This window comes from Cygnus olor, chromosome 1 (genome assembly GCF_009769625.2).
Source record: "Cygnus olor isolate bCygOlo1 chromosome 1, bCygOlo1.pri.v2, whole genome shotgun sequence".
Classification (NCBI taxonomy): domain Eukaryota; kingdom Metazoa; phylum Chordata; class Aves; order Anseriformes; family Anatidae; genus Cygnus; species Cygnus olor.
In genome coordinates this window covers 84,889,230-84,914,381 of record NC_049169.1, presented here as the reverse complement: position 1 = coordinate 84,914,381, position 25,152 = coordinate 84,889,230, and the positions used below count along the sequence as shown (strand labels likewise).

Below are 25,152 nucleotides of genomic sequence, written 5' to 3'. Positions count from 1 at the left end.
AACTTGTGCTCTAAAGCAAAACCTTAATTATGACCTCATATTGTCTTCAGTCAGGATATTGACACATCTGACTGTCACAACGCCCATCTGCTTCCAAAGTTGTTTTGCCTTTACATTGCTGAAGACACAAGGTAAAGGTGCTGATATTACAGCAGGAGATGAGTCCTGTGGAGGACATGTTTTTTCTGGTAGCAGGATTCAGAGATTCCTGCTTATTTCCAAACTAGGCGTTATAGTTCCAACTCTGTCAGATATTTGAACTGAGGTTATTAGTAAGTTCAGTAGATCCTGCTGAATTCAGTTGATTTCTATTTAAGTGGTTGTTGCAGATTTTTGTCTTCCTGATACCACCTTAACATAAAGGCAAATCCAATAGGATTTATTATAGGTGCTAACCTAATGCCTAAGTAAGCAGCAAAGGCTGATTTTTAACATGAGAATCTCAAAGTGCTTTAAAAGGGTGTCTTAAATATTACCTCCATTTTATAGATTGGAAAGTGAGGTGTGGAATGGATACCAGACTTGATTAAAAAACAAACAAACAACAACAAAAAACAGAAAAACCTAGAAGTCCTGAGACTGATTTTGCTTCTGTCAGTTGAAGAAAACACCCCCAAAAGTAACCACACCCCCCTCAAAAAAACAGGTTGACCCAAAATATATATGCATATATACAGAAAGAGAGAGAAAAAGATGTTTCAGAGAAGCCTAGGCACTTAAACAAATATATTTAGAGAAATCAGTGCATATATCTCAAACAAATTTTGAGATCAGGTCGGATGTAGATCTGTATTCTCTAGCCCAGCTGCTATGGGATTTTTGGTTAAAAAGAGGCACAGGCACTTTAGTAAGCGAGGCAATCCTCAGCCTCATTCATCACAGCTCAAGTCCCCTCTGAGATGTCATTTTGCAATATGCATTTCGTCTGTGTGAATAGGCTTTCTGATTCATTACAGTAGGAAATGATAAGAAAGCCAGGTACTTCCAGGCTTTTTTTTTTTTTTAAGGAAAAAAAAAAAGTAAAAACTTTGCAGTCCATTACAATCCTTTGTTTCTTAATGTTTTCCTTGGATTTTTGAATATTGGTCATTTTCAAAGTGTGTTGCCTGGTACATATCAATTTAGAAAAGAATAAAGCATATCAAGAAGCTAAAGGATAACCTCAAGAATTTGTTAAGCTTTTATTTTCTGTGCATGGGAAAAGGAAAATCTCCTGTTGAGAGATGATGAGCAAAGGGACCTCTCACACAAGAGTCTTACTGAGACACTTCTGCATTCAGTTTGAAGTCTGCTTCACTGTTAGGGAACTGCTGCTGTAATCCACACCAGCCAGCTAGATGAAGCTGTTAGAGCAGTCCCATCACACAAGACTTAGCTGGATCTTGGTGCCAGCTCTGTGCCAGCCAAGGATTTTGTTTTTCACAGCAAACTGTGCATTTGAGTGGCTGTTGGGCCAGCAAGAAGCAAGGGGATTCAGGTTAGTCACACTGTGCTGGGCACTGCATTCTTTAGAAATCAGTCATGCATTTCTTGGAGCTTAGCACAGCTACTGAGAGCAGCTCTGCTTGGGGAATTTTATAAGGACATTTAATTCCCAGACCTTTTCCTGCATTCCCACAACTCCCTCACATAACTACTTCTCAGCAATATCTGCTCATGATTTTCCTCTGTCATATTAGCCAAATCCTCCTGTAGTCTATCACAAAACATCCCATAAATTCCAGTAAACACACTCCATTTCTTTTTTTTCCTGCCCAACTGTAATTACACATTTTCTAACTTGAAGCAAGGGATGCTTCACTACCAGTACATGACTGTGCCAGACACTCATCCTTCCCACTATCATCCCACTCCCAATTTCTAGGCATTAGCTGTATAGCTTGTGTCTTTGAAGAACTCATAAGTGCATTAACATGCTACTAGTTTTTTCCTGGGCTAGACAAGATGTGGGACAGTCAGCAGGACTGGAATGCTTCTTGCAGTTTTTTTCAGATGGCTCGGATGCTGTCTGATGAGAACTTTGACATAAGAGGTCATTTGAATTGAGGGGCGAGGAGGACAATAACGAATCCCAAGCTAAACTCTTCTTCATTCCTTGCCCAGAACAACACTACATCCAGCCCTTTGCAACAGCAGTAATTGGGTTCTATACTTCCTTATGTCCATTTGTATCAGGAGTAATTTCACAGAAGTCCAGGGAGGCAGGCAGATTTTGAAGTGAGCTAGCTTTAATAGAAGTCGTATTTATTTCTGAGGTTCTCTCTTTCACCTTGTTTCGTATATACGTGATGTTTACTGAATCATTGTTGGTTCTTTATTAGAAAAACTAAATCAAACCATAAATTAGCTCATTCATCAGTGATACGGGGTGGCAAGGGCTGTCCTTTATTCATTTGCAGTGATCCCAGTTTCTACAGAATACTTTATTTCCATTTGCAAGAGAATTTCATGACTTGTACAATGAACTCTGTGGCTCATGAAATTCTGACATTGATCCTCCCTCCTTTCTTTTGGTTAATTGTAACAAATTTCATTGCCTTGTTGTAAAGGAGATTATTTCAGGGAAGGAAATTCCTGCCCTAGATGTATAAGAAGGTGACAGATTGCCAAGTTTTTTCTCTTGAGCATATTAATAATGTACCAAGGCTTAGCTTCTTTCAGTATGATTTTAATAGAGGGGGTTTAGTGTTCCTTTTAGCTAATAAAGAAGTGAGGATGTCTGGGAGTCACTGTTTTTTATTCTTTTTGGCAAGCGCCCGAGTAAGTGGGTAGCAGCTGGTTACAAAGGCTGCAACTGTACTTGCCATTTTCTTGTGAAAGCTGAAGCAAAGCCCTGGCCTGAAGCAATTGCTGCTGAGTTCCTTATGTCTCCAGTATGGTTAGGGAGGGGAATTATGCAGATGCAAATATTTATATCAAATATGCTAGTTCTAATTGAAGCTGCTAGTATAGTTATACCCCAGAAGAATAAGGAGGGCTTAGACAGTGTCATCATTTCTTGTTAGTTATGGGGAGGATGTCTCTTGTGGCTACAGAAACCTCAAGCAATTGCCTTTTGCTTTATGGTCTACCGTATATTTTATGCTGAAGGTGTTGCCCGTAGGCGACCCGCTCTCTCCTGGACTCCTTACTTTTGTGTGTGTTTTCAGTGGTACTCTTTGATCAATTCGAAGGCCGCCTGTGAGTGACATTACAAGTCCTTTCTGCCAGGAACCTGATATGATGCCTCCTCAGTCCCAGCTCTGGGGAGTTTAAGGCATATCAGCAGCACCGAGCGACACTGTCAGTCTGCCATCAACTTCCCTTTCAGAGGCCTTTTTCTTTCTCTGCCTTTGCTTTGAAATTTCCATTTCATTCCTTTCCTAAGCCCTCAGGACTTTTTTTCATCTTATCTGAATCTTTGGCTACATCCCCTTTCTTTAATTGTGAACCTCATGAGGCTTGCACTGCCGGGTGAGGTAGCACTGAAGCACTTCCTCCTGCCATCAGTTTTCTTTTCCTTACTTTTGTCATATTTCTTGTTCTTTCCCATCCCACCCAGCCTATATAGTTCTTTTCCCTCTATTCTCAGCTCCTCACAGGAGCATTTATTTGTTAGCTTTGTGCATTAAAGGGAAATACCTTACTGTCTGTTTTTGCCCTATGACAAGGCAGGATTGTCATGATTCATTTCCTGATTGAAAACTTAGATTCAAGGCCCCAAGGGAATTGAAACTAGCTAAACTAACTAATTGAAACTATATTTTCCTTCCACTCGGAAGGAAATAAAAAATGATGTTGGCAGAGAAAAGTATGTGATTTGGTGGTCAAATCATACAGTGATCTGGTGCTCCTGCTGACACCAGCACTCTGCCAAGCTGCAGTGCAGCCGAGGAACAGCAGCACAGCCAACATCCCAGGGGCAGCAAATGGCAGCTTCAGGGACTGATGTTAAATCTCTCTCCCAGTTGAGTGAGTATGGCCTAGCAGTGTATGGTGGGCAAATCAATTTGCCAAAATGTTTTCCCTCAGCCCCCCTTTGATAAAGTAGGACATCCCTTAGAAAGCCTGAATATGCCTCCTGGAGAGAATTGTTCAACAAAAATTACTTATCAATGAGTAAACCTAGTGTGAGTTTACCTGTGCCACACAAAGCATCAGTAGCAGCTGTACAGGTGTAAAACAAATGTGGAAAAGAGAAAACTGTGTCCTGAGAGACTACAGTAGGTATGAAATCATAAGCTTGGAACAGTAGAACAAGCTACCTACTGGGATAAGGACAAGGCAAGGAAGAATTAATGACGTAAGTACTGTCTCTGTATGTGTTCATGTCTACGTGTCTGTGCACCTCTGCCAATGTGTGAGCTCATGCAACCTGAAGAATGAAACCCCTAAATTACAGCGCATTGCAAGTTTCTTACAGAACCACAACCCTGCATTCACATTTCAGTAACCTGTGTTACTGAACATAACACACAACACATTTCAGTAAGCCTTCTTATGCTCCCTTAACCACCTGTCAGAGGAGAGGCTTATGATGTGTAAATGAGTCTCTGTAATGACCTAGTGACCTTCTTCCCTTCTCCTCAGTGAAAAGATGTAGTGCTCAAAGAGGATTTCATCTGCTGTACAAAGGTTGTTGTAAAGGGGGAAGATACTAACATTGTTTTTTTCTGGCTGAAGGCACCAAAGGAGTGGTTATGGGAAACCATACCTCAATCTCACAACTGTCCAGTCCCACAGGATTACTTCTCACCTAGATCAACTTCAGCATCCATATGCAAACAGGGAGCTAGCTAATCAGATGTGCTACATTCATGTGCTAGCTGAAAGAAGAGGTCACAAGTCTCAGTTGCATCCTGATTAACATTTATGCATTGTTGTGCCTCTGTGGAAGGCCAATAACAACTCCCAAGCTGACACAGCCATATTGCTACCCTCCCAACAGGAGTACTGCTGTCCTTCTCTACAACAGCGGCTGTGACCTTTGCTTACCACCTTGAGGCAAGATACCCGAAGGCAGTGGCAGCAATTCTTCATCTATGTCACTTCCCAGGTGGCGTACAGCAGCACCCTCAAAGCTGTGCAAAACTTGGCTGCATTTTCTTAGCAACAAGCAGGCTCAGCCTGCTCTCCGCAGGCTACATTGGCTTCCTATGTTTTTTTGGAATTTAGTCCAGGGTCCTGCTCTTTATTTTAAAGGCCTACAAAGGCTGGATTTGGGAGCAGCTGAAAGACTCCATAAAGCTCTTAATTTTAGACCACCATCAATAACTTTATTACTCTAGCACAGTGAGGGTTTTATAGGGAGAACAACCTAAGACTGGAACATTGAATCCCACAGGAAGAAGGGACCATCACAAACTACTGGTTTCTTCTCCAAGTACAAAGTGCTTTTTTTAATCTACACTTCTTACATAAACATAGGGGAAATATCAAAATAAATGAATAAATAAGACACAATGCTTCATTGCACACATACTCCTCCGCGGGGAGTGGATGAGAAAATAAATATGACAGCTCTTAGTCATGTTGCTTACTGCTGTTCTGGAGGGTAATCTCATACTACATTAGCGAGTGCAATATAATGATGTGCTTTAAGTGAATCACATCATGGTATATGCACTTTTGTCTCTAAGGTGAGCATTAGATGCTCCAGAAAAAGTAAAAATGCACTGGAACAATTGCAATATTATAAGGAATATTTTCTTTTTCCTGAGCCAGAGCTGGGTAATACTCTGCTACAGAACTAAAAGCCCTTACAGAAGGTATACTTCCCATTTTAATTCTCTGTACTTCCTGTTCAAATTAATCTGTTCAAGTTTAAATTCTGATTTGCTTGTTTATTCTTCTTCCTCTCTTCGTATCTTACATACGCCTATCTCTCCATAAGTCTCATCAACGTAAAGTCCCTTAAAACAGCAGGGTTGGCAGGTTTGCTGGGTGTTGGCATCAGTGTTTTGGAAAACCTTTCTTGCTGTTCAGTAGCTCTGTGACTGTGCTGGTTGGAGCAGTTTCTTTTTTTACCTCTCGTAGCTGAGGCTCTAGAAGTGAATACAGACTGAAAAGAAGAGCAGCAGCCTGACAGACTCCCCTTCGGTCTGACACCTGCAGAGGGACAAATCTGTCTCCCAAAGCTCCTGGCATGGGCACAGCTTTTCCTCCTCTCCCTGTGCCCTCCCTCCTCCACCCAGCCAGCTGGCATGACTTGGAGGACGTGCTCCTCAACAATACACCAAGCAGGGACGGTTCCTATCCTCACCAGATGACATCAGTGCTAATTTCCTGTAAGATGCCATGGAATAAAGAAGAGGGTTCTTTCTAAAAATCTTTCCGGCTTGCTTAAAAACACTGTCTTCTTTTTTCCTCCAAGCAGCCTGCAGAATCAATAAGACCCTAGCCTCTTAGTCTTGAGCGGCAGAGAAGCTATTGTGACAAACTCAGTAGAGGCAAGGGCTAGGGTAAGTAAGTAGCCCAGAGCTAATCAAAAGTGCCCTCCTGTGGCTCAGGATGTTGCCAAGTGTTTAAAGCAGAACCAGAAAGCAATGTAGCATGACTCTTTTGTCAAGCAAGGAACCATATCCATTATCCCCCCTTGATTATCTCTGAGTTTCCTTAATTGCACTTACCTTCACCTTACACTTACCAGCAGAGCTTGGCCAGGTGTTGTTCTGTAACACTACTTTTGAAGGTGGTATATCTTCATATAGATGCCTGATAATTATTAAAAGAGGTGAGTGGTCTGTCTTTTGCATCCATGCATAACCTGACAGTGTGGTACAGAAACTCTGTATTCAATGAAATTTCAAGCAACCTTTATAGTTTAAAAGAAATGTTTGTTTTCACTTGCAGTATTCCCATTGAAGCAAAACAAAGCAAAATGAAACAAATCCAAACGAAACAGAAATGCTGTCTTTTAATACTGTGGGGTAAGGGGAAGGCAGGTATTTTTTAGCTGTTGATGAAAGAAGCATTCACAGATTTAGGGCTCCTATTTTTTATTTTTTAAGAGATTCATGTGAGGGGCATATTGGTTTAGGGTGATCAATGCAAGAATCTACTCTCAGACCCAGAAAGGCACAGAGCAAAATGCAGTTATCTCTCATTAAACTTTTGGCTAAAGAAGAAGAAAAAGACAGTTATAAAAGAACAGCTGGAATGCAGAAAAGTATGAGTGCAGTAGTGGATAGTGCCAATTGGTGGACAGTGTCTTTTTCCTTAGGTACACTGTAGATTTTCAACCTGCATTGCCTTAACTCATGGGCAAATAACTTATCTTGAATTCTGCATAGCTGCTGTATTTAAAAAGCATGGTATTGCACATTATAAATTGCTTAAGGGAACATATTTTGGTTTAGCAAAAAGAAATAATAAGGACAAATCTGACGAATGCAACAGGTCTGTACAGTTCTCAAATGCAGGCTTACTTTGGGTCATAGGAAAATTGCCATCAGAGATGCACAATAGCACTTGTACTAGTGCTCTTTGCACAGAGGCACCAGTGTCCCCCTCTACATCTGGGATTTGTTTCTTTTTCATAAACATGGACCCTCCCAAAATTTCCTCTTCACATTACATTTGTCTCTCTTCCTTTGACCCCAGTGGCCTTCTTGTCCTTTACAGCATCAATTCAAGCATGGTAAGTGGTGTAGAAAACCTTGCATGAATTTTCTCTCCTTCAGGGGGATGAGCCACCATTCAAGTCCCACACACTCAAATGCCTGTGCATTTCAGCACTTGACCTCTTCAGAAGCATGAGTTTCTCCTACAGTGAGGACAGCATCTAAAAGTTGTTACTTTGTCAGTCAGAAGGAACTATAAAACAATACACAGTAAATAGTCTACAGACATTAAATAATATAATTTATAATTATCTGAAAAATACCACTCTCACAGATTATTTTCTTAGATAATTGCTTATAATCTCAGGATTAATATTTAAAGAAGTATATGATTATAAAAATTCTATCAGAAACAGCAAAAATGGCTCAGTGAACAGTCTGTGTGTACAGCCACTGGTCTAAATCAACTCCACTGCCAAACTGGCAAGCATCAGGAAATATATTAAATGAATAGACAATTCAGAAATGTCCAACAGATAACTAAAATTGAAATTTTATTTTTTTTCAATAATATTCATCAGACATTTTTCTGACAAGACTTTTCTGAAAGATGAAGTGCAAATGGGAACCCTGTAAGAATGTTTAGAAGAATTGTACATGACATTTTTTAAGCGCCACTAAGTACACATTGAATACTTTGTAAGTATATAGGCATAGCAACATGCAAGTGTCATGTACCTAACATTACAATATGCATTTTGTCTGCTTAAAGTTGTTAATGAGGAAATTAAATAAAGTAAATGTGTCTCCATCAGCAGTGCAATATGTTTAATTCCCATGGTTTTTTTTTAAAGGTTAGTGTTTGTATTTTTGAACCATTCAAATGTATCCTTCCAAAGGCCATAAACTGCCAGTATAAGGACAAAGTATATTGGTCTTCTTAAGAAAATAGACTTACACTGACTATGAACACATGAAGTTGTAATAGTCATTTCACAAATTATGCCTTTTTATTTACTTTAGAAAAGTTCCTGCTGAACTGATTTTATTTATTTATTTGTTTGTTTGGTCGTTAAAAAATATCTGGGCTAAAAGAAGAGGATGCACAAGGTATGCTTTATAATTCTGTTCCTAAAGAACTAAATAGCAACTCAAACATGCATTACGGATTTGAGCCTCATTCTTTTGAAATCAATAGGCATATTGTATCCAGCTTTTAAGGAAGCAAGATGTATATGAATCCAGTAACCCATGAATTCACACTTGGCTCACTGCAGAGGCAGAAGCAGATGACTGTAGGTCATATTTGCATATTCCTATGGATGTTATATAGGGATATAAGGAAATCTGCTTTCACTGAAAAAGGATAGCATGTGCAACTGTGTATTTACTAACATTAATTAATATGCACAGAAAGGAAGGAAAGAGGAAGTACTAAAGAATTCAGTCGAGCAATTAAAATTTTTTGTCCTCTTAGTAATCAACACTAACAGTTTATGATGTTCATTATTATTTTCTTTATAAAAACCCTCCTTTTGAATGTATTATGAAGACCCTTCTATGGTTTCATTGTAGAATAGGACTAAAAAACTGAGTGTATCTAGAACAAAACAGTATCAGTGATTTTCAGCACTATGCATAAGGGCAGGGTAAGGCTGTGTGTAGTTTGTGCTGAAATGTGAGATCGAAGCTCACACATGAAACACTGCTGGCTTAACCCTGAACACAGGGAAAGTGCTGAAGTGCTGACCCCAACAGGCTTGGCTGTACATCTGAAATCTTAAAAAAATAAAAAATAAAAAATTAATCCTCAAACTTTTCTCCAATAGTAACACAGACTGCTCCTTTCAGAAGCGAGACTTTGTTTTCTACCTCTATTCCAATCAGACTGCTGCTTTTAGCCAGCAGAGAATAAATTACTTAAGACACAGAACAAGGAGGGATGATCTATGGTAAACACAGAAGTCAAAAAAAATTTTTTTCCTCTCATCTGCTGAAAGAAACCCTGCTACAGGAATCCCCTAGTACTGCAGAGACACTGTACTGGCTCTACACCACCTTCTGTCTGGTTGTGAGTACATTAAACAGTGCTGAAGAAAATGAACATGGTGTGGAAATAAGGTGATTCCTAAATGCTGGAAGAATTCCCTTAAGGGCTGCTAGAAGCACATGAAGCTTAGAGCATCCCAAAAATGTGGAGCGATACAGAAGTGTGCTGTTAAACCATGTTTGTACCCTTATTTCCTCCTGAGTTAAAGCAAGTGCAGAGTGCTATGTGAGATTCATCGACAGAGGAAGGAACTGTGCTAGCTTCTGTCAGCACTAAGTAGACAACTCTCATTTGCATTAGAGGTAATAGGTCAGACCCACTCTGAACAATCATGTAGGAAATAATGTAGGAAGTGCCACTTCTGGTAAGAGTTTCTACTCTGCTCTGTTGACATCAAAAGCTGCTCTGTCCATTTAATTTTCTCTTATTGTTTCCAATAGTCCTTCCCTGTCCCCCATGCATTGAATGTTTTAATGTAAACATGCTCCAGCAGTATTATTTTTAAATATAAGTAAGAGACATCCCAGAATATCTCAACAGTATTGGTATTGCATATTTAATTCAAAAGCTTGCATGTGCTTTAAAAAAGTTTCTCTTCAAAATTGCATGCCTTTTACTGGAAAGAAATGTGTTGCGGTTGGATTGCATGTCATTGTCTAGTACTGACTAAATATTGATGTGTTATAGCAGTTTATTTTTAAGCTGTTTGGGATGAATCCCCAGCCAGTGTAAATTGGCCACACATTTAAGGCAACAGAGTGAAGCTGATTTATACCAGCTGAGGCTGTGTCCTTATGCCCTGTTATAATCTCATAGTATCCCAAAGTTAGTAAAGAATAGGGCAAGTATCATGAACCCAGGCAATATTTTCTTTCTATTTTTAGCAGAAAAAAAAATATAATTATCTTACTTCAAGACTACATCAAACACTCAGTAGTAATTTAAAATGTATATAAATATCTCATAGACTAAGAGGTAGATGTCCTATTCTAGGAATAGTACAGTGCAGAGTGATGCTAATGGCAATTGCTAAATGCATCTATTTGCCTGTTACATATGACACAAAGGAGGGTTATAGTAATGGCAGGAAAAAAAAAAAAGGCTTACAATATTCTTTTCTTCTTTTGCTATTCTATGTTATCTGCCTTTATCTGTCTTTCAGCGCATTCCTTCTGGTAGGGTCTGATGGAAAAGTGGCAAGAATAAAAATGATCAGTAATACAAAACTCCACATTTACAAAACGTTAGCTTTATCATTAAAGGCATCCTCTGTGCTCTGATGGAAGCATTTGGTACTTACAACTTAAGATTGCCTGGCGTTACTGAGCAAGTAGTGGAAATTCCAGGTGAGGTGATTCAGCAAAATAGGGGTCAGGAGAACGCAGTTCTCTCTCTCTTTCTCTGTTGTTCCTGCTAAAAATACCAGGGCATATGGCAGCATATTTCAGCATCTTAACATACTAGGCTCCCTTGAGGACAGAAAAGAAGAGGAAATTTGTGCTGTTGAGCCAGAAATAGATTACTGAACAGCGTTGCCAGACACACAGAATGCTGGCAGCAAAGTTGTTAGCAGAGTCAGTGTCTTACTTTGCCTAAAGGTGTTTCAGTGCTATTTAATGGGCCTTAAAGAGATGGAAATTAAAGCTAGTGGGAATGAGAAGTGGTATAAGCATTTTTATAAATTAGTTGTAGAGGAATTACACATATTGCATTAAGATATCCACTGCTTGTATATGTACCTTTCAGGTATTCCTTGTAACTGTTAGGGGTTGTCCCCCTGTTTGAAATAATCAAAATGCATATTATAATTACATGGTTTTCCAATATCCACACACAGCAAGTACAAGATACTTACATGTAAGTACACTGTATTTACCTATATTTTTGCATAGTTTTTAGTGTGTACTTTGTGCCACTTAATAAAAAGCATTACTCACATATTTTTTGTTTCCTTTTTCTCTATTAGGCAGCTTATTCAATTAAAGTTGAAGTAGCTGGATTTTTGGTATGTTCATCACAGATTACCAGTTCCTAGGAGTGTAGAGATCAGACACTTGGAGGAGTCTGGATAAGCGGTGGGGGAAGCTGCAGCGTGAACATGAAGACTTAAATCACCTCCTTAATTAAGAAATGTAGTATCAGATTTATGGTGCTAATTTTATAAACTTACCTTTAATTTGAATGGAATTGTAAAGGTAAGAACTCTGTTTTCCTTTTGGTAACACTTTACAATAAGTGGCACTAAATTACACTATAACGGCTATGTTACAGGGAAGTACATGTAACTACGCTGTAACTGTTGATATAGCTACTGTACATGTGCGTACATGGTAACTTCAGTGCTGTTACAATCATGAATTACATAATTACAGATGATTCTGTCTTTTTTTTCATTGAAATAGTTATATATATATATTATACTGTAATGAAAATACACAAGATGTTAACTTTCATGTCTTATTTAGAAAAGTTGGTCTTCTTCACGTATTCCTTTATAGAGGGAATCTCAGTGCAAGATGAACCATCCTTAAGTAACGTGAAAGCTTTTTAAAGTGTTCTAGCTTAAATTCTGAGCCTCAAGTTAAACATCAGGTTCCTTAAACCGTTTCTTGCTTTGTCAGTTGACACTAAAAGAGTGGGAGGATGCACCCCTTGTCTTCTGATGCATCACTTTCATGTTCTTGAAGCATTAGGAAAAACATAAAATTAAATTAAAACAAACAAACAAACAAACAAAAAAACATTTAAAATGTAGAAATAATCAGCAATTGACACTGTAAACAGTACATTGGCAGAAATTAGCTACCTGGTCTTGAGAAAGCTACTCTGCGTGTGCATGTGGGAGAAGATGTCACAAACATTTTAGCTAATGTGGTTCCCATTCAGAGCCTTCATTTTATGCATTTGCTAGGTACCTTGAAACCATCATCAAAGGGGACTTTCAGAATGGGATCTCAAATAAAGGAAACAGACAACTGGTTAAAAAACAGCCTACTGAATATCCTTAGCTTTGAGTCATGGTTCTGCTTATAAGAGAATGATGCCTCTTCACACCTGGTGTAGTAATTTAAATCTGTGAGGACTAGATAGGCTTGTAAAGTCAGAATTTGTCATTTGTGACTTCTTGTTGTGGTGCTTTTTGCATCTGCTTTGCACAGATGTAAGCGACATTACAAGGTACAAGCTAACAAATGATCAACTGTATTAAAAACCCGCACATGTGAGAAACTGCAATTAAAAACCAATGAAATAATCCATTTCAACAGTCCAATTTATATCTGTTTTTGCAAAATTTAAATGCTGTTTTTATGCCACTGGAGAAAATGGTTCAAAACAGTTACCCCAAGGGCAATCCTACTTTTGAAGGTCCTGTCTGACCTTGGTTGGGTAATGGTTCAAGTAATAACCCTACCATTCAAGCAAGCTGGAGCTAGGAAGAACGCAAAAAAGGCATAAATACCATGCCTGTGGGGAATTCCACTTGAGCAAATAAGGCCCTTGTTCAGGGAAGCACTTCTTTTTACGCATTAGAATAGTGCCTTACAGTTCAATGGAACTTCTCCCATGCCTGACGCTGAGCATGTGCTTAGATGCTTAGTTGAGTTGGGCCCCAGGTCCTGAAATAAAACCTTGTAGTATGTGATATTGTACTATAGCTAATGGGACTTACAGTAGTGTCAAGAACCCATATTTTTGGTACTAAATAGAATGACTTCCTTTGCCAGCCTTCTTATATGTGTATGTTTTGAAAGACATGAATATCTTGTAAACCTATACTAGTTTTCAATGTGTCTAGTAGCACCTACCTGGTTCTCTCAAACTACCATATTATATTAACGTATTATTGCATTTTTCCACAGATGGGTATGGAGTGAACTGTAAAAACAAGCATGCAATCACATCAATGCAGACTTATTTCTTTAAAATGTCATACTGTATATGATTTATTATGTTAACACTCAACCACATCATATTATTTATGTCTGTATATTTTGAAAAAAAGTGCTGCTTTGATTGACGTCACCCTTTTTTCTTAGAAATTAACAAGATAAATGCTTCAACAAAAACAATTAAAATACTCTAATATTGTCCTTAAAAGGTTTATACTCTTCTGATAAATAATCTGACAGCACCTTTATCTTCCATTTTACCATACTACACGATGTCATATTCCAAACTCTCCCTTTCCCACACAAAAATAAAATCCCAGGACAAGGTCCTTTACAGCAGACCATCATGCTTTTAGGCTTCACAAGTACAGCAACGAGAGAGAAATATTCCTTTGTCAAAGGTGCAAAACTTAGGAGTACAACAAACTCCATCGAGACTAACTTGCATTCTCCAGTGTAGAATCATTACCAAGAGCTGATACGGCAACCTTGTTACTTCATTGGAAGAGGAAATAAGCCAATGGGCTTATAGTGTTTTGTTGTCGTAGTTAAGAGCATGTGATTTTTCAGCTGTCAATTACACAAAAAAATTTCAGAAATAATCCAAACAGAGACTTTCACTGTGGAGCTAAAAGCATGGCAGGAATTCTCTATCATTCACGGTGACATAAGTTTGTACCTCACAAAATGCATAGACAGGAATTTAATATAAAGAATTAGTCCATTTACTGTATACACAAAACATATATCTTTTGTTTTAACACTTCTATTTTTTCTTTTTTTTTTCTTTTTTTCTTTTTTTCTTTTTTTTTTTTTTTGGCAAACCAACATAGAGAAGCAGCTCTGGAACTGCCAAATTAAAAATTGAGAATTTTTGCAACTCAATAGTATTTTTTAAGGATAGTAATCAAATGTGGTTGTAATTTAAAACCTGAGGCTGTGCACTGGTTGTTAGCTTAAAACTACCTTTCCTTATACATTGTGCTTCCATTGTATAACAAAGAAAAAATTAACAAGAACTAGAAAAGTTTGCTGCTGAACAGTGCTAGGACATACAGACAAAAAAATACTTATACGTTATCTACTCAGAATATTGTTTTGAGTCATATTTAAAGGGATATAATGGACATTAGAAAATGCTTACTTGTGACTGACTTAGCTACTGCCAAAAAAGTTAAATATGTATCAAATAATGTTTAATTAAATTTATTATATGCACTATATACAGATACTAAAATGTCTTGCAGTCGTGCCCCATGAACACTTCAAATTTGAGTAGCAGGTGAGTCCATGTGAAGCAAATAAATTATAAAAACAAAAATTACTCAAAACAACCTCTAAGCTTTGTGATTCCAACAAGCAGAAGGGCAGGACAAATTTGTTTCAAATCAAGCACTATTATCTAACTTTGCAGAATTTGTATAGCTATTCAGTATGTTTTTACCACTGAAACATGGCACTGTTGTCAAGGTACCATTTAAAACATAACAAAGCAAAGCAAAACAAAACAAAAAATTCAGTGGACAGGTTTTTTTTTCTTTCTTTTTTTTTTTTTTCCCACCAAATCCAAGCATACAAGAAACTATTCTACAAAGACTTCTGTTTGTATTTCCTAGGGCATATGTCTCAAAAACAAGTTGCTCTTTGACATGTATAAAACATTTTTTGTAAACCTCTAATCTTAGACTTAACTTTTTCTGTAAGTAAATTAGGTCCTTACCTAATAGTATTTGTTATGAATATTGTTCTATGACATACTAGTAGGGACCATGGTAAAAGAAAACTGAAAAAGAAGAAAGCTGCATAACACTTAAAAATGTAGAAAACTTGAATTAAGATGATTAACATTGTTAAGGCTGTATATTCAAGCACTGTATGTTAAGAGAGCAGTGGACATGAATTTTAGGCAATAAGAAATGTCCTGCTTTATGCATGATACTGTAATTATAGAATGAGGATGTCAACAGCTGATTGTTGGCATAAACTGGCTACTTATAGCAGGTATGCAAGTTAATAGAGATAGCAGAAGGTGGCAGAAATGAATTCTGAAAAATGATAGCCAGTTTTCTCCAGCAGTCAGCCTGATAAGTAAAACTCCCAAGATTCTAGCTCTGCATCTAAATGAAATACTCTTTTTTCTCCTCTGCATTGACTTGGCTGCCTTCTGCATTGATAATGGCTGTGTCGGCATCAGGTGCATCTTCAGCTCCTTTTGCTTCATTTGTTAAATACGTTCCTATAGGAATCAGCACAACAAGAAAAAAAAAAGAGATTAGTTGTTTTTTTTTTTTAGTTTTACACTATATTATAGGAAGTACATTCCTAACAATACTCCAATTGCCTTATGAATGGACAAATATTATTACACAATTTTAGTGTGAATAAGACAGGTATGCTCAAGTTCCTAATTTGTCTAAGAAATATTTATAGTATTAACACTGGTAATCCACATACACAAATTCACATATATCCACATTAAATTAAGGAAATATTTTAAGAAAAGTCCATTTTATCTAGCTGCAGTAATATGCAATATATTTTGCAATTATACAATAAATGATAAAATCTTGGTTATTTTGATGAATGGGTACCCATTAAAATCAAACCAACCTTGGAGATTTAGATATTCATAAATGCTTTCTTTTTAATAGCCACTGATTTTTGTGCTTTTATTTTGCATGATCTTATCTATGCTTTAATTTTACTTTAATTTTATTGAATTGTATCACGGTCATTTCCAAGAATTACAAAACTGAGGTAGTTTCATTAATTAGACCCACTCGTATTATACTATCACAGACATTCTTACACTCAAGGTATGAATAAAAATAATTGTGCACAATCGCCTTTTTCCTTTGTGAAAGTATGATTTATGTTGGCATAAGATGCATATGTTTTCATTCAGAAAAGTAAACAAAAGAGACACATTTTCACTAGCTTATTTTTCCCCCACACAGTCTAATCAAATTAAAATAGTATTTTTATCAGCTTAGGTCTGCTCACCATATGATTACCCTACCTAAAGTGAAATTTAAGGAGTTACTGCCAACACTAATCCTTTCTTCATAGCCTTTTTTTTTTTTTTTTTTTTTGGGAGGGGGAGGTATGGGAATCAACTGAGTTTTAACAACTGGTCTGCAAGCCATTCAGAGGTTAAATCTCACAAAATGATTTTGGAATTAACTAGGTCAAAATGGGATCATAGAGAGGCTTAGTCAGAAAGCAGTGTCACTCCATCCCTCTTATCTCTGATGGTGGTGAAGATTCAAAATGAAGGGAACAGAGTTCTTAAGGTAAAATCTCTGACTAAAGTAAAGCTTGACCCAGGAACGATACCCTTATTCTGGTAGGACTATTAGTAGAAGAGTCACTGATCTAAAAATTCCCAATCAGTATTTCAAATTATCTTTTAAATGAATATTTAAAGTATCAGCACAAGAAAAATCTTGTTATATGTAATATAATTATGTATTACATATTGATATATTATCTTATTATATATATATATTTTTATATGTACTGCTGAGTTGATCTACTAGTTAAAATTATGAAATTGTTTAATCAAGTGCCTATAGCTAAAGGCTAAAACCAAGGGGCAATCTTGTCTCTTAGTCTCTCTAAATCACTGATTCATGATATGGGCATGTAACTAGATATCCTTTGCCTTAGTCCAGTGAAAAACTGGATAAAAATTCAGGAACTTCACGCATGACTAGAGTGTGAACTGAGCTTGCTTGTCCAAATAATTCAGTAGATGGGGAAGGTGAAAGGGAACAGCATTCCCAGGTGAAATCATGCCTTGCTTCCAAAAGGGACTGAAGTTCCACTAAATCTATCCTACCTTTATGTCTTGCCAGGTATCGACCAAGGAGAATTATAGAACATAGCGTTACAAAGACAACTACAGCCACTATTCCTCCTATAAGAGCGTGGTCAGGTCCGGTCTGTCCAGCCAAAGCATTTGGATCTAGAGGAAGAAACAAAAACCAAAAGTGGTCCTATACAGACAAAAACTGACAGGAAAATTCACAATACCAAGTTTTATACTGGTCATCCTGAAAATAGGGCATTTCTCTGTTTAATATTCAGCATGGTTATTCCCATTTTTACTACCAGTATCTTATCAACAACATAGTGCTGCTTGTATTCCCAGATTGTTAAAACCCTGAGGACATCACAGTTATGAAAAATATTACCTTCTTCTTCTTTGGCAGAGGTTATTAAATGGGAAAGGTTTTTGGTTTTGTCCTCGTCATTTTACAACTGAAAACCTGGCCACAGCTATTTATAGAAGGAAAAACAAGGAGCTGAGAATTGGGGATCAGATAGCATCAGCAGAATAGTGTCTGCATAATACATAATTTATAGACTTGATTCTCAGTGGGGAACCCTTATATATTCTCTTCCTCTCATTCCTATCCTATTGCACCAGAAATAAAAAGGCAGATAAAGTGCAGCCTTGCCAAGTTCCTCTGCACATGGCTGAGTCTGCATGAATTCGGTCAGATAAAGGTATCAGGCAACCTGAAAGATCATCATTCACTCTCAATCCTCAGTTTGAGAATTTACTGTGAATACTCTATTAATGCCCAAACTGAACAAGCTGCAATATATACAGCAGTGTACTAGCAGCTTCATTTTACTAACTCTTGGCAGGGTGCTACTGTGAATACTGTCAGATTCAAGCTTCTCTGCTGGTCATTTGTCTGTTCTGTTAGCTGGTGCTTTACAGAAGTTGCAAAAGAGCAATCACAGAGAAATGACACTACTTATGGATGAGTGGTTCTTTGGAGCTTTTGAATAATGAACCAGCAACCTTTGACTGTTGACTCATCTGAAATATGCAAAAGAAATAAAAAAAATCAATCGAAGGATCCTGCTAAAATTGCTGTTTTAATGAAAATGCCTCTGCTACAAAGTAATAGTAATTCTCTCAAGATGCTATCAGCATGTTCTCTATGTTGCCGTCAGTCTACACACACTGCTTCAAGGGCATTTCCCTTGTAGGAGCTATTTATATTCTACGGATAGTTTGCAAACAACTTCTTTGTTTTGCAAAAGAGAAAGGCAGGAAAAATAATTACACAGAAAAGAGGGCAACCCTGTAAAGATGATTAAATGGTCTCTGGTAATGCCTAGGAACTGTGATTTTGTGATACCATAACTATGTTCTGCTGACCGGGATCACTGTGTTATGATGAGATGCATAAATATATCTATATACACACAAATGTATACAAATATAGCATTATATAGATGAAAGGAAAGAAGCATGCTTTTCCCTCCTTTTGTAAACTGTCAGGCAGACTGAAACTGCACTTTCAGGTTTGCTGGAGCACAGAGCAGTGTGGTCCATGGTTATAGACACTGTTCTGCTCTTCACAGTCACTGAATCCATGAGGCATGGCTTCTCCACTTATTGCTAGCTTCACAACTCCCAGCTGTTTCTCTTCTGGCTGCTAAGAGGACTTTGCGGGAAATGCCTACAGCAATTCTGCAGACATGACAGCAAACTTATTAGGGGCCTCAAGAAAGCTAGAAACACTTTATAGCTGTACCTGCCTCCTCCTCTGTCCCCATGAGCCTCTTGGTATGATGCTACTGTTGGTTCACTATGCTGACTATGGAGGATAAGTTCAAAAGGCCATTGGCTCTATTTTGGTGATCAAAAATGACCCTGAGCTTCGTATGCCAGCAGCCTTGTGGAAAGAAACAAGAGGGCTGAAGTCTCATCACCCCAAAGCCACAGCTTGGGGCCATCCTTCCCCAAGCCTTGCAGAGGCTCTGCTTTCCATGGCGAGTAAGGAGGTGATTGCTGACTTAAGAAAATGGAAGGTGACAGCTTGCTGCAGAACTGTCAGCCTGCTAGAGCCATCTAGCAAATTCCTCCTTCTGTGGTGCCTGTGGCAAAGTTGCTGTAAACCTGCTCCCTGTGGCTATAAGGCAGCACAAATTTGGGCACTCAGGAGCAGCAACATCCCCAGCTGCTGCATGCAAGCTGCAGGAGATACTCTTCCTCAGCACCAGGCCAGGAACAGTATGAACTTGTTTTCTCACTAATAGTCCTATATACTTGCTAATATACTAGCAGTAAAATTAATGAATTAAAGGAGGTAGTTTGAGGGATAATATACTTCCTGATGCAGAGTATAATCCAAAGAAGGACTAGCACGGCACTTTATCTGGAGGCATTTCTTGAAAAGCTGATTGAAGTGTCCAAGCTCAATACTCAGATTTACACATCTCTCTTCTGTGAGCTTTAATAAACATTACAGATAAAAATGCTCACAGTACACTGTGATGAATATGCCTCTGCGTTTTCTTCCTTAGGTGATTTCCTATATATAGGACCTCACTCCTCCTCTGACATATGCAATTCAATGGACTACCTGAAGTTACATAAAGCTAGCATAAATATAAGGTTCCCCACATATAAATGAAGATTAATGAGACTCTACTGTTTCTGTAGGTTGACATTTTTAACTTTAAAATTAATTTTACGTTTTCATTGGAATGCAAAGGTAGTATTGTATTTCTGGTAAAATCTCTTAACATTGGTATGAGAGAAAGATTATATTGATAAATACTGTCACACATTTTTTTCCACAAATACATTGTACATGACTTATTTCCAGTATTACCACTGGGAAAAAAAAATCATTTGTTAAAAAGAAAAAAAAAATGAAAAAACAGATGGAAGGAAAGGAAATAAAGAAAGATCCTCAAAAGTGTCCAACATTTTCTTGAGAAACAAGCATTCTTTCACAGCAAAATGAAAACCTGCACAACATAAACAATACTATAAACAGGAAGAGCTCCTCATAGAAATATTATCCTCACAGAAACATAATGTTAACATTAAATATAAATATGCTCTACATTATGCATACAGAGTAATGTACTATATATTTGCCATTCATGAAATGACCTAAGCCCCGTGAGTGAATTATAGATCTGGGACTATCTACCATCTCATAAATAATTACTATGTCAAAAAGTGCCTGAATGGTATCTGAAAGGTAGAAATACAGCAGTTTAGAAAATATGTCATTTTGTATTTTAGGTATTTATACAGTGAGGAAATACAATTATCCAAGTGTTCTGGGCATTTTCATTACCAACTCCTATTGGAGTTGTTGAAAGTGTTAAGTATGTATTTGGGTGCTGACCACTCCAAAGTTTGCTTTACAAAAACAAAAATAATGACAAAAAAAATTATTTGGATTATTTTTAGATTATCATTATAAGCTTCATGAGCTTTACCATGTAAATCTTAGCCTGCCACATACATATATCCAGTAAATGAAATCTTAATTATGCAATAAATACTTATAATTCAGCTGTTTCCAGGAAAAACAAAAAATCAGTCTGTTCCTTTTAAAAATATAGACTGTTTTTTACTGCATGAGCACAGGAAGTAACAATACTCATGGACTGAGACAATGAAGTCCAAATTTCTTAATCAGACTAGGTCTTCAAAGATCATTTTTTTTCCTCTTTTGTTTTGTTTTGTTTTTCAATCTTTGAAGAGATTAAGAAAATTTTATAGTAGAAAATGACAGTAAAGCTCATAATTATTTTTGTTTGTTTGTTTGTTTCTGTCCTAAATGTAGGAAGTACCTTCATAATACTGATTGCTTATGTTGCGAAATTCCATCTGTTTTCAACTTCTGGGATTTAATGTTTATTCACAGATTTACAGAGATAACATACTTAAAATGAGTAAGAGAAAAATAATGGATCGTTCATTAAGGAGTGAAACATCAGATAAACCTTACACCTATTAAGTAAGTAGATAAGTGCATTTTGTGACCTGATGACTAAGTTTCAGTGTAAAATATTTTTATGTGATTTCACACATTAGTTAAGCAGAGAAATGTTGAAACATTTTTTCATGCTTTTCCATAAAGTATATGGTAATTATTCATCTAATTTCATTTCCTTCCTGCATAAGTTTCCTTCTTATTTATGCATAGTTGACTTAACTGGGCAGGCTCCAGGAAAGGGTCAGATAACCCTTTCCTGAGCCATGGGAGAACAAGCACATCTGTGAATGCTGAAATGGTTGCTTATTTTGGGGACTGTGCTCAAGTAGTCCCTTTTACTGTAAAACTTTATTTTTGCGTATTTTTTGCTCTGGTGTTGAACTAGAACAGTTACACAAAAATCACTTTGAATACGACATACCTAGTTTTGAGGGATCCAAAATAATAATTTAAACTGACCATTTCTACTAAAATAAAAATTGGAAATAAAGGCCCTAATTTGCTCTGGAGGTTAAACAGCATTCACAAAATGAGGTCATATTAAGCAGACATATTATTTGTAAATTACTGTTCCTTAAGGCTGGAAAAAGAAGAGGAATGTCCCATTTCTCAGACAAGTGCTGAAACCAGCAGCCTACAGTCAGTTTTACTAATTTCATGAACAATCCATTACTTAGTCAAAAGAGAACTGTTCCAGCAAGAGATCCTAGGGTACGGTATCACGTCACAATTATGGCAGCAAAATCTCTTCAAGTGACTTCTGCTTCTTTCCCCAGCTTCAGGGGCTTATTAACACTTTGCAAACTCTTCATGCTTTGGAAAAAGCCATTGTTTGAAGGGTCTAGCTCAAAATCAGGTCAGTAAAGCAATGTGTATTTAGGGGTGGGGAGACCCTAAAAGCACCACCCCCCAAAATAAATAAATAAATAAATAAATAAAAGCTCTGCTCTACTTGATGAGCTGGTAAATTGCTGCAGATGAGGGCAGGGTGAGAATGTGTGGTGGAAGCCAATGAATATTTTTAAGTGCAAGTATTTTTTAACTGCCTTAGTTGCAGGACAATATAATAAGGACAAAAACAAGCAAGTAATGGACAGGGAACTCTGCCTCTTCCATTTTGGGTTCTCTGAAGCTCACCACTAAATATAAGTTAAATTAGAAATATTATATTAGAAATATCCCCCATTTCTCTGCACTTCAGCTTGGTTTCCTAAGGAGAGAGAGCTCGTGTGATCATGCTCTTTTACGCTCTTCAAATTACTTACTTAAGAACCATGGATCAATTACAACTAATTTTAAGAGACAGTATAGATCTCAAGATCATTGTTTTCCTGTAACTGTCCTGAAAGGACTGCTGCAGGAGCTCAGACCTCATCAAATATCAGAGAACCTACAGGAAGGAAAAACCCTAATAGAGACAAAAGCTTCATCCAAAATCTATGCCCAAGAATCAATTTTTCAATAAAGGTTTCTCTCCATTGTGAGTTCTTTGGTGTCTAATAAGACACAGATACCTTTTGAAGCTTTTCACATGGTTAGAAGCCATTTGTAACATCTCAGCCCTTCCCACATCACCTTTTTCTCCTTTCCTCCATACCTACCCTTCCTGCTTCTATTCCTTCTTCTCTCATAATGGGTCAGCTCACACTATAGCATTTGGATAACTCAGTTTAAGAGTCAGTCAACCATGAGGCACAATCTCATTGGAAACTAGAGAGTATTTCTTTCTGCAGCCTATAGAATAAACTTGTATTTAAAACATGTATTTAGGCTAATATCATCCACCAGTTTCAACCATAGGACTGTACAATTTTTTATTGTTCCATTAATGTAAGCTTTGGGGAAAACAAGTAAGTAAATACATAACATACATACATAATTCCTCAATGATTAGTCTAACTCGAGCAGGAAAAAAAAAAAAAAAGAAAAAAAAAGACCAAGATAGGAATTTACTCACAAATATGGAAAAGAGATAGGACTGGATTGACAGTTGACAAGGTATTTGATTTAGGAATAGTGGCATTGGTGCTGCATGTGATAAATGCTGGTGAGTAGATTTTACTCATTTTAGCATCTTAATTTGGGCATCACACAGTTCAATTTCCCTTGCCTGGCCTGGAGTGCTGAAACAGGTATTTTTAATCTCATTTTGTAATATGCCGCTAACCACTACAATACGTGTACTTGAAACTTGTGAAAGTATGGTTAAGGGGGAAAAGAAAGTTTCTAAACCTTCATTTAAATTGCAAAGAGTAGCTGCCCAAGGGGGCTGGTTGTGAAGTTTGTTGAAAATGTGTTTTGTTATTAACCAATTCTGAACTTAAAATATGTGACAGGCTTCTTTTTCCTTCAGTGCCTGAAGCAAAGAAGAACAAAACAGTGTGCTAATATACAGCATATATAAACTGCTATTTTAATAGGAGGACATCATCAACCATAGAGAAGACATGCAGAAAAAAAAGTTTACTTGTAAACCTTCAAAAGAATTGATAGCCTTTTCTTCCCACATTACTGCAGTAGCACATTTGGCACATTTTGCCTCTGTTTTTTTTCAAAGCATTGAATTATATATACATTCCTATTAAGAAGAGACCACATCCCAGAAGGATAAAAGTCCCACACTAATGTTTCAGCAGCTGAATCTACGTCTCCTTTTGAGAGTTCATGTTCTTATGAATCTAAGATTTCTTTCAGTGGAGGTAAAAAGAGCAAGGTTTTCTTGGGTGTATTTGTAAATAAGGGGCCCTTATCCAAGGTAAATACAAACATTACCCACATCTATTACTTTGCAAATATGTGGTTTTTTGTTTGTTTTTTTGTATATTTGTTTTTTGTAATATAATGCTAATAAGACAGCTGTATATCTACATTGGTTAAGACATGAAAAGTTTAACACTATTTTACAGGGTCCTTAGAGCCTTGTTCCAGATTTTGTGTCTTGTGTTTTGTTTCATTGACACAGCTTTTAAATTTTTTTTTCTTTTTCTTTTCTTACTGTTTCTTTAAAAGCTCCAGTTTCCTGAAGGAAACAGTTCCTCTAATTACAGCACATAGCAGCATTCTCTTATTGACAACACTGTATTTTTGTCCTTCAATAAACTCATTAATTGCTTCAGACTTTGTCTTAAGAAAAAAAAAAAGCACTAAAATCTGCAATTTTTTTCTTTCATCCTACTTTCTGTAGAGGATAATGAAGTGAATTCAGCAGGTTTTGAAGAAATACTTGCAGCCTGTCCAGTTATAACTTCTGGCTACTGAAATGGGAGAATGTAGAGAAACAGACAACTGGCACAGATGACTAGAATTTCCCTGTTAAATCTCTCTCCCTGAGTGAGTCATCTCTGGGCAGTAGCACAACAGACAGGTGATGGCTTAACTCTGCTTCCAGCATTTCAATTTTCATCTTCTTCTGAAGTTCCAGAATGCTCAGTGCCTCCCTCCATTGCAGAAAACAAGAAAACAAAACAGAGCAGATTGAAGTTTGGAAACTGCAGCCTATCAGTTACTAAAAAAAAAAAGAAAAAAAAAAGAGAGAGAGAGAGAGAGAGAGAAAGAGAGACAGAAAGTGCCAACCCTACTTAGAAAGTCAAAGATGCATGACTTCCTATTTTCTGAGAAAACTGCATTTCGTAAGTGTCATCTTTCCCCTGATGACTTTCCATCAATAAATACAGGAGGATCCCTCCACTCTTTTCTGTTTTCTTCATCAACAAAAAAGGACAGGCACCAGCTGGAGTAGGTGTGTGTATGTGCACAACTCCTTCTTCTGTCATCAGAAGTTAATTATCTATATAAATAATGAACCATTCTCTAATTAACACAGAGACAAGAGGTACCAATGAACTCTCCTGCTCTCTTCCTTGTAGTACCTTACAGTTGTGGCCTTTGGTCACTGCCTATGGATT

The 25,152-nt window shown here is 37.2% G+C and overlaps 1 protein-coding gene across 6 annotated transcripts in view; it reads right to left on the bottom strand.

Moving 5' to 3' along the window:
* Nucleotides 1-10,921: 10,921 nt before the first annotated feature.
* CADM2 (cell adhesion molecule 2) overlaps nucleotides 10,922-25,152 on the bottom strand; it is a 667,772-nt gene continuing 653,541 nt past the window's right edge. For all 6 annotated transcript variants that reach the window (XM_040566634.1, XM_040566596.1, XM_040566603.1 and 3 more), the window contains 2 exons: nucleotides 17,323-17,448; nucleotides 10,922-15,717 (listed from right to left, as the gene is read on the bottom strand). In XM_040566634.1, coding sequence (XP_040422568.1) covers nucleotides 15,599-15,717; nucleotides 17,323-17,448 — 245 coding nt within the window. In that variant the 3' untranslated portion in view covers nucleotides 10,922-15,598. The remainder of the gene's footprint in view (nucleotides 15,718-17,322; nucleotides 17,449-25,152) is intronic.